The 10,000-nt window shown below is 38.1% G+C and overlaps 1 protein-coding gene across 1 annotated transcript in view; it reads right to left on the bottom strand.

Annotated features, from left to right (window-relative positions):
- galnt18b (UDP-N-acetyl-alpha-D-galactosamine:polypeptide N-acetylgalactosaminyltransferase 18b) overlaps nucleotides 1-10,000 on the bottom strand; it is a 105,412-nt gene that overhangs the window by 17,655 nt on the left and 77,757 nt on the right. Inside the window, exons 7-8 of the mRNA XM_044198618.1 lie at nucleotides 5,456-5,641; nucleotides 1,424-1,561 (exon numbers count right to left, since the gene is read on the bottom strand). Coding sequence (XP_044054553.1) covers nucleotides 1,424-1,561; nucleotides 5,456-5,641 — 324 coding nt within the window. The remainder of the gene's footprint in view (nucleotides 1-1,423; nucleotides 1,562-5,455; nucleotides 5,642-10,000) is intronic.

The raw sequence follows: 10,000 nt of genomic DNA on the forward strand, positions 1-10,000 counted from the left end.
ACATGAGAAGGTAGGCTTGAGCGGGTTGAATCATCTAAAACGTGAATCATACTCTGAATCCTCTTGAATTCATTTTTGCTTTATAAAAATGTAAATCAGAGGCGTTACGCTTGATGAACATGACTCAGACTTTGAGGCCCAGAGGGTTATTCACGCGCATCATGACAAAGGTCTATCTGATTGCGAGATACAAACTGCGCCGCAGGGAGCTCCAGGGACGGTGGTTTGTGTGGGGAGTGAATTAGGTAAAGATGTGAGATCAGAAGAACACAGTTAGGGATGATTCAGCTCCCCACTGGCTCAGGAGACGTCTACTTCTATCTGATAATCAGTAAATCCGCATGGTCCCGTGCAACAGCTCAGGTCTAAACATTCTAGTGCAGGAGAGTGAAAAAATGGGAAATTATCCAACAGTGACACCTATGGGGACAACATTATCTTAAACTTCACTTACACTTACCTGTACTTCAGATTTGATATTGTACATAAATGGTTATGCCACTTACATACATATCTATATGCAGCTCACCAAGAATGATCCTTACCGTTAACCTGTTTATATTTGTGTATATTTTGTATTTGCATCTTACTCATATTTTATATTTGCACTCTTTCCTACTTTGTACTGCAGCTGCTGCACAACAATTTCCCTCGTGATGAAAAAAGTTATATCTTGTAAAACAGCATTCAGAGAGTCTTTAGCTTCTGTAATGTGACGTATTTCTGATTTCTTATTTTTATCCATGCTAGTGGCATGGCATGTAATAACTCCTCAAACCACCGCGACTGACTAGTCCATCAAATGCATGTCACATATATAGAATAATGAGGTCAGCTAACTCGGAGAAATTAATGTAATGAGGCCGGTCTATTTCCTCGCTACATCCATCCACCATTTGTCAGTTTATATAAAAAAACCCCATCCATACAACATAGAAAGCGGTGCCACAATACTGCGGCCTGTGTGTCACTGTGTATTAGGGTGCATCACAGTGATGTGAGGTGGGAGGACCGTGGAAATAAAGCTGTTTGATAACAACTAGGAATGGGCAAATAGAAACACTGCCAGCATGCCCTGTTTCTCTGGCTTCTCTGACTAATAAAATTGAGCTGTAAAGCCCTCTATATACAGTGGGATATACTGTGTCTATATTTAAAATAAGCTTAAATTAATCTACATATTATCTATGTATCTAAGTTCATCACATTAATCCAACAGAAAATTATTTTTATAAAGTGAGAAGGAAAGAGTCAAAGTCTCTGCAGCAAACCTCCTCTTTGTGAACTGTTTGTATTCCTGACAGCAGCCATCCGGATCCCAACACAAGGGATTAAAATGATTTGCTCAGGCACGGTTTAGCCTTGTTTTGGCTTTTGCAGGCACTGAGTTGAATTTAGGATGAAAAGGGAGGCGGTGGCTTACTACTCCGTATGCGATGTTGTCGCTGTACATCCTCATTTCGGGGTAGATGTTGACCAGGTACCATCGGAAAGTTTTACACTGCAGCCTCTTCCTCAGAGCCTTCCTCTCAGAGATATCGCCGATATCAATCCCTGAGTCCTGGGTTCAAGCAAACAGCCACACACACACACACACACACACACACACACACACACACACACACACAGATGCACACAAAGCATACAATTGATTAACTGTGGCTTGTGGCGAGGCAAATCAGATAATGGGCCATTGAGGAGCATTGTGCAGCCATTTGTTGTGTATTTGAATAGCTTCTAAAGGTTTTGATTTTTTCCTGTTCTGCGTTGAAAACCATCTACTGTACTATTCCAGCTGCCACATCACACATCTACACTCACAGCCAACCTCATGTTACCAGTGATGGTAACTGAGTACATTTACATGTACAAGTACTGTACTTCACTACATTTCAGGGGCAAATGTACTTTTTACTCCTCTACATGTATCTGATGACTGTAGTTACTGGTTACTTTTCAGATTAAGATTGTACACAGAAAAAAATTATAATCTTATCAAAATACAATACATTGTTAAGATTAAACCAGAAGCTCCCAACATATTTGACTTATATTTGAAAAGCAATGTTTTTGTGGGGTCCCTTGTCATGTTTAATATATATATATATATATATATATATATATATATATATATATATATATATTTGAGTTGTTAGCAGTTCCACAAAAGAGACATTTCCTCTCTAAATGTCTCACATGGTTTTATTTAAATAACAGTTTGAGGCCCAAAGAGGTCAAATTATCCAATACTTCACAAAAAGCCCAAAGCATTTATATTTTTAGCATATGTATTTTTGTATCAGAACTTAGTTTTATCTTCTTTCCTCACCTATTAATCATCACACGACCCCTCAAATTTATTTTGTGACCCTTTGGAGGGGTCCGACCCCTAGGCTGGAAACCACTGGACATTTACTACCAAACTGTATATAAAGTAGTTAAAACTAGCTCCACCTAGACTAGCTACAACAGTAAAATTCTACTTACACATTGATGCATAAGTAACAATGTAATAATGTCACATATAACATTACACAGTATCAGTCATAGGGGCAAATTCTATGCAGAATGAGTACTTTTACTTTTGATACTTTAACTACATTTAGCTGCTAATAATTCTACACTTTTACGTAAGTTAAGGATCTGAGTACTTATTCCACCATCTGCCCCATGTTATCCAGTGTATCTCATTTAACGTGCACTGATGCCTCTCTTTAATAACTCAACACACCCACTGAATTGGGTGCAAATGTTGCTGACGGGGCTCTCTGGTGCTCAAAAACATCAAAAAGTGAACTTAGATGGTGCAGACTTAATATGAACATTGGCACTGTGTTGATTTTTACACTCTCAGAGGTAAATTAACACTGACAATTTTGTTGTGTAGCTAATTCATGGGCTAAAGCTGGGGCTAAATTTCATGCTTCTTGAGTACAGACTCTGTTAAACGCCTCATTATTGACTGAATGAATTGCCTGCAGATGTTCATCTATTCATAACGTGAATTTACATATTCAAACAGATTATGTAGGAGGAGAAAAAAGCTTCAGTGAACAAACATTTGACTTCGCCTTTGAGGGATGCTACATTTAACATAAGACGACACAGACAATTATTTACTTTAATTTACTGAATCCAGTTCAAGATCAAATGAAAATCAGTATCTTCTGAAAACACTGAAATATAACACAAATATAACATTATAACTGTAAAAACACAAGACAACATGTAGCATATATTGTTTGTATATGTTAGATTCATGGTGATTCTTAAAACTTTGAGACATTTTGTAAAAATATGAGTTGTTGATACTGCAGATGTCCTTATTCAACATCTCAAATATTTCAAAGGAAGAAAAAAATACATAATTGAATGAAATAAATTATGTACATCTTTTTTTCTCTGTACTTCATTTTTTCTTTCTGTATTATTAATTATTTTGCTCTCAAGTCACAGCTGTAATGCAGATAGTTTCTTCCAGTGTGTAACGTTTAGGAGGAGCTATTGGCAGAAATGGGATATAATATTTCTAAGTATGTTTTCATTAGTGTATAATTACCTGAAAATAATAATCGTGTTTTCATTACCTTAAAATGAGCCGTTTTTATCTACAGAGGGAGCAGGTCCTCTTCGACGGAGGTCGCCTTGTTGCACCACCATGTTTCTACAGGAGCCCAGAATGGACAAACCAAACACTGGCTCTAGATAGGGTCGTTCACGTTTTTCGCGAGTTTTACAGCCACCATAGTTTCTCCTACACACTTGGAACGGGAGGGTGAGACGACCGTTATTCAAATGGTTGCAAACTGCAATTTCAGCACTAGATGCCACTAAATTCTACATGCTTTTAAAATTGTATCGTTTGTCATTCTTTGCATTGAATTTTCTAACTGCTAATGTCTCAGTTTAGACCATTTTATTTAACTATATTAAGTATTTATTTATTCTGTGGCACATATTTAATTCAGGACATTCTGTAAGTGACAAGAAATAATGTCATAAAGAGCCTTCTGGAGGTGTCAGGGGCCCGATTCAACTAAACATCTGTGATGGGAGGAGAGAAGCTGCAGCTGATAACAGATGACACTCAACCCTGTAACATTTATATTAGGTGGCTGCAGAACAGAGCTGCCTGTTGGTCCTGTAGATTTTTTTCTGTATTCATATTTGTGGGCTTGTGCATAATTTTTTCACATCTGACTTGGACTTCTGTATGAATGCTCCCTTTGGATTATGACTCAAAAGGCTGCAACAACAAATCCTGCATACAGGTAACATTAATAAAACAATAAATCAAGCTCTGACAAACAATGACTGAAGCTCTTCTGTTTGTCATGTTGTTTCTATTAGGGATGAGACAAGTAATCAATATTGCAAAATACTGTGATGTGGTCTCTTGCAACATGTTATTGGTACAATGACACCCACACTATACTGTAATATGCTCAATGGTGATACTAAGGCAGAGGTGTTTTCTTCCTTTTCTGCACACATATGATGTCTCAACGTCTCTGCTATCTGTCACTTAAGCCAGTAGCCAGTTTATAGCTGACATATGACATTTGAAAAATAGGACACATGTACATACTGAGGAGTGTCATAATGAAAGACATCTTATGATGGATTTCTGCTTTAAGAAAGGGGTATATTTTCCTCTTCAGTTACTCGGATAAAGGCTTGTGGTTTTTGGTTTTGACCACTTGTCAACAAAAAATAATCATACTTTTTCAAAGGAACAGGTTGGTTTCATGTAATAATGTTTTCATGATTTTGACCCATATTTATGTCCTTATTCGTCCAAATATTGGTATATTTCCTGTTTCAAGAAGACACTGTTCAGTGCAGTAAAAAAGGTCCTCTAGTAGCGAGTACAGCTCAGAATACTTATTATCGATTTATACAAGTCAAGATAAAAATGGCAACCAGACGAATCTGCCGAACTCATGTTTCATTTGCTCTGGCAGATATGTCTGGCCCCTCTCCCATTCAAACAGATTTCCGGGCCAATCACAGCCATTTATCTAATATGGGGCAGGTCTGATACGATGACTGACAGAGGAGCGTTACACGTCCAGATTTGAAGTCACACGTCCTGTTTTGCTGCTCTGACGGGTTGATACAGCTGTCAAACTAAGTAGTGCTGATATAATGCCATTTAACTTCAATTCTTTCCGTTTCCTGTCTGCATATCTACTGTAACCCATCTAGTAAAGGTCAAATGCCAAAAACACAATCTTTACGTAACAAATTGGCGAGTCCGAATGAGCTTTGAGTCCCTTAAAGTGATAAAATAACAGTTGAACTGCTGAGTGGTGGTGCTGCAGATGTAATGTATTTTTAAGATCTAATTTTCACACAGTTCTTTATTTTATTGAAAATTGTATCAGATTTTCACCTGTTTTGTTCAATATTAAAAATAAACACAAATACAGTCTCATCAGACATGATCACTCACCTCCATGGGAATATTCCAGGCCATGTAGACGTGGCTTTTAAACTCATCCATCCAAACTTCTGCAACTCTGAGGGCGTTTCGCCGCACGTGAGACGTTAGATCCTCAGTGTAGGGTTTATGAGCACGCTCTATGTGGGCAATGCGAGCACAAGGCAGAACCTCAACACTGCCGCCACACTGCCACACCTGGTTTTAAACGTTACAAATACAAAGAAAAGAGAAATATTGTCATTCAACTACAGTAATAGCCTAGCAATGAGACTGCTTTACTTTCAGTTGAAAATGTTCAGTTGTGGCCTCAGAAACAAAAGTTACAATACACACACACAGCCTTCAGGACTTGAAACCACAGCTGTACCAAAGGCTGCACAGATGTTGTGACATACTGTACTGTAGGGCCTTGCACCTGATGTTCATGCTAGCTACAAGTTAGGTGTTCTGTGGAATACTGAAATAATGTTTGAAGTTTACTTAGGAAGTAAAACATTTCAGTAAAGCCCAATTCCTTGTGCTGCCAGGGAACTCAAATCTTATGAAAAACACAATTTTACTACTGACTTATTAACTTGATGAAAAATTTTTGTTTTTTTCTGTGTAGAGCTAAGAACCCTCATTCTTTTCCACTGTTGTATTTATATAATTCGTCATTGTATTCATTTATTTTATACAGTAGTATTTGCCTCTTTTCTGCACTTTTTTAGTGTATGTATCGCTGTTCTGATGGTGGCATCAGACATAAAAACAGGATGTTACTCAAGTTGGAGAGCAGTTGGGAGATCTCTATACTGTCAGGCCACAAAGGCATAATTTCTATGCTGCTTAAAGCTCGTTTTGGGCAACAAGCAGAGGCCCTTTATCACCTCTGCAGCCTACTGTATCTTTAACTGTGAGGAGGGAGACCCCATTGTAGAAAACGTTAATGTCCCAGTCGTCAAGAGGAGAAGCCTAGATGACTAAAAGCTAGTGGCACTAACTGCTCACATAATGAAGACCTCTGGGAACCCTGGTGCAGGGATCTCTGCAAACTTTGGTACCTCCATCCAGCAAATGGTGATGGGTAATGATAACAGATTCCTTCATAAATACTAAAATATATTTTGTGTACATACAATGACACTTTCTGTAATAGTTTTGCAGCATCATATGTATTTGTCAGTTTTCATATTGTTCAACAATATGTTCTCAGATTACTCAAGTTTTACTTTTTACTTTCCTCCATACATTTCTAATCAAACATATTGGAGTTGTTTATTTATGTAAACCCACTCAATTTATATTTACATTCTTTCCTGTATTCTTTAACAGCCCTAATTGCCCATAGTTATTAATATTTCAATTCATTTTGACATTTTTGGATTAACATTAATACATCAAAAAGGATATGAATTTCTGAGTTACAAAAACTTTGAAACTAACTTCATGAGAATTAAAGCATGGAGGGAAATGAATTAGGAAATGAATAAGGCTGTACAATGCTGCTGATTAGTATCTACAGAATTCAAATAGTATCTCAAAGCAATTCAAAGACTCCACAGAACCAATGAAGATGTGCTCTTCTGTTTACATGCTCATATTTGTATGGAGACGTCACTACCAGAGCCTGTGGAGGATGCTCAGAAATCACTTAAATGTGCTGAGCTAAACATTAGTCCAGGACACCCGGTGTTTCAGTATGAATAAGGTTGAAATCTTCACACTGTGCTATTATGTGAGGACCAAATAGCCCAGCTGACATCCTTCTCGTGTTAAAGTAAAATGTGTAATTTCCATCAAAGAACCTGCTGCCAAAGAACATTTACAGTGTTTGGTGCAGATGAGCATCATCGAGGAAGAGCAACAAACCTCATATGTAACTGTGGATGTGATTGGGACACGAATGATAGGAGAAGAAGAGGTGTTTTTCAATTTACTTTGCAACAGTAAACCCTGAACCTGTTGGAGGTCCCACAATTAGAATATACAGCTGGCAATTAGCTGAGCATTATTATACATAATGATCATACACTGAATGTATTTACACACATACACACACTTATTCAAGGGGCTGTGTTGTTAACAGGCAGCAGGACAAGGCTGTACATGTACAACACTTCTACAGTGAGATTTCTCTGGGAGGCATTTGATCAACATATCAATATAACAATTCAGACTATGAAGTAGGAACCTGATGATGGCACTAGATGAAAAGTGAAGGGATCACCAAAGTTATTGCAATTCATCCTGTGGGGGATCTTGAATGTCTGAACCAAATTTCATGGCAATCCACTCAATAGTTGTTGAGACATTTGACACAAATGTCAACCTCACGGTGGCCCAAAATGATCACCAAAATCATTAGGATTCATCATCTGGGCATCATAGATATCTGTGCCACATTTCATGGCAATCCATCCATCCAATTCTTATGTATTTAAGAAGTGTTGGGCCGACATTGTCAATCCTAGAGCAGTGCTGCTAGCTCAGATAAAATCCAACAGATCAATTGACAACAAAAATAATCAGTTGCAATCTTATTCCTTCATACCCAACAAAACACATGACTTTGGAGATTTGTTCAAGCTAAAAATGGTGCAGTAAAACATTGGAACAATTGTGCCAGCACTTTCTAAAACACTTTCAATTACAGCTTGTATTCACTCTCCATTCTTCACTGTCAACTTTCCTTACAGACAATGAAATAAATGCCACAAAATGTTTGCCTGCGTGACGCCCCCTGCAGCTAACCACTAATTGTCTGCTGCTTTTTTCCAAATTAATCTCTAGAAATGGGTCATTACTGTCAAGACAGAAGTCTGAGTCTTCCATTAGTATGGAGGGCTGTATTGTTATTCCAACAATTTTATACAGTTAGATATTCCTAATGGTGCCCTCTTCTTGAATGATCAAACCCACCATCTAATTTGCATGGTGACTCATAAAATCTGTTTTCCACTGCGCTGCGGAAGCAGAAAAATCGGCTCAACAGCACTGCAACAAACAATTACACTACACTTTACTCCAATATGGTGGCATGATCTTGGATGAGAGACTCCACCTCCATGCTGTCAAAAAGTTGTAAAATAGTTTCACAAAACTTCTGACACTTAGTCTGTGTCATTTAGGGGTGGTATCATACTTCACCCACACTGCGGTACAAACAAATCAAATCACCACTTTTAGTCCATGTTTGAATCTACTTTGTGTTATTAAAAGTCTGGTCCTCACTCCAGCCAGTCTCCCTGACTCCACAGCGATGGAACAATCTCAGCCAGGAGTCAGGACAGCACAACCACTCCCTTCCCTTGCAAACTTAAAAACTCATCTCCTCAAGAAATACCTCACGTCCCCTGCTCCCACTTGTATCACACCCATTTCTTCCATATCCTCCTGCAAATATGCTCCTGTCTAAATCCGATCTTCCTTGCTATCTAGCCATTCTCTCTCTAATTTCTTTTTGTAGAACTTTTCTGGCAGAGAAGTGGTCTCACATTACAGCAGTGTTTGCTTAGATCTATTATCAGGGCACCATTAGCCTGAGCCTAAGCTAATTTTACTGCTGCCCTCATCATAATTTGCTTTGGATAAGAGCAAGAGCTAAATATCTTTAATGTAAATGTAATGTGAGTGGAAGTGCTTCATTAATTTTTCTGTCTACAGTGATGCCAGTCACCAAGCAGAGCGTCTAGTGGCTTAAAGTGGATTTTGATGGGAGTACTCACGAGGTTATTTCACAAAATCTTTGAGGATATGAAGCATAATAATGATGCAGTTCTATGGTGCAGGAATATGTCAAATCAAATTACAGAAAATTCAATCTTAAACTTAATGATTGGATTGTCAATCTACATAATAATTTCATGGACTTTTTGCAACCTCTGGTTTGTCTATGGGTCGCTGCTTACTCCACCCAAAATCTATCTTTAGAGTGTCAAGCACTCACCCCCTGCAGGCTTGAAAGAGCGGCTGTAACATGTTTGTGTTTTTCCTCTTCACTAAGAACAGCAGCAGCTTGAAGTCGTGTCAGTTACAACGGATTCCAAAAGTTTCACAGCCAAAAAAAAGATCAAGACGTACATAAAATGTCTCAAACCGCTCCTGCAGCACAAAACATTTCTCTGCTGCTCATTCATATGCTTGGTATTGTTCCACTGGCTAAATACAAAGCTTCTCTGGTTTGCTATTTCACTCCTCAAACTTCTGCATCTTCAACAGAAGCACTGCATTTACACATTTTACACTAATATTACCCAATAATTACAATGCTCGATTTTTATGGAGAGACTATGATTGTCAAATCATAACTTAGCAACTGTAACTAGGCTGTTGTAAGAGCAATAATGTGACACCATTATTGCCTTACCATAACCAAAAGCACAACAGCCAAATCATGAGAAATGGACTGTGTAAGCTGCAAACGTTAGCATGCTGGGCTAATTATCTTACTACTTACAATAGTAACCTTTTGTTACTTCCATGCCAAGAGTTAGCGTCTCATTAGCTAGCTACATTTTCTTGTGTTACAGGCTATGTTATGGAGAATGGGGATTCAGGACCAACACATCTACT

This window comes from Siniperca chuatsi, linkage group LG1 (assembly GCF_020085105.1).
Source record: "Siniperca chuatsi isolate FFG_IHB_CAS linkage group LG1, ASM2008510v1, whole genome shotgun sequence".
NCBI lineage: Eukaryota > Metazoa > Chordata > Actinopteri > Centrarchiformes > Sinipercidae > Siniperca > Siniperca chuatsi.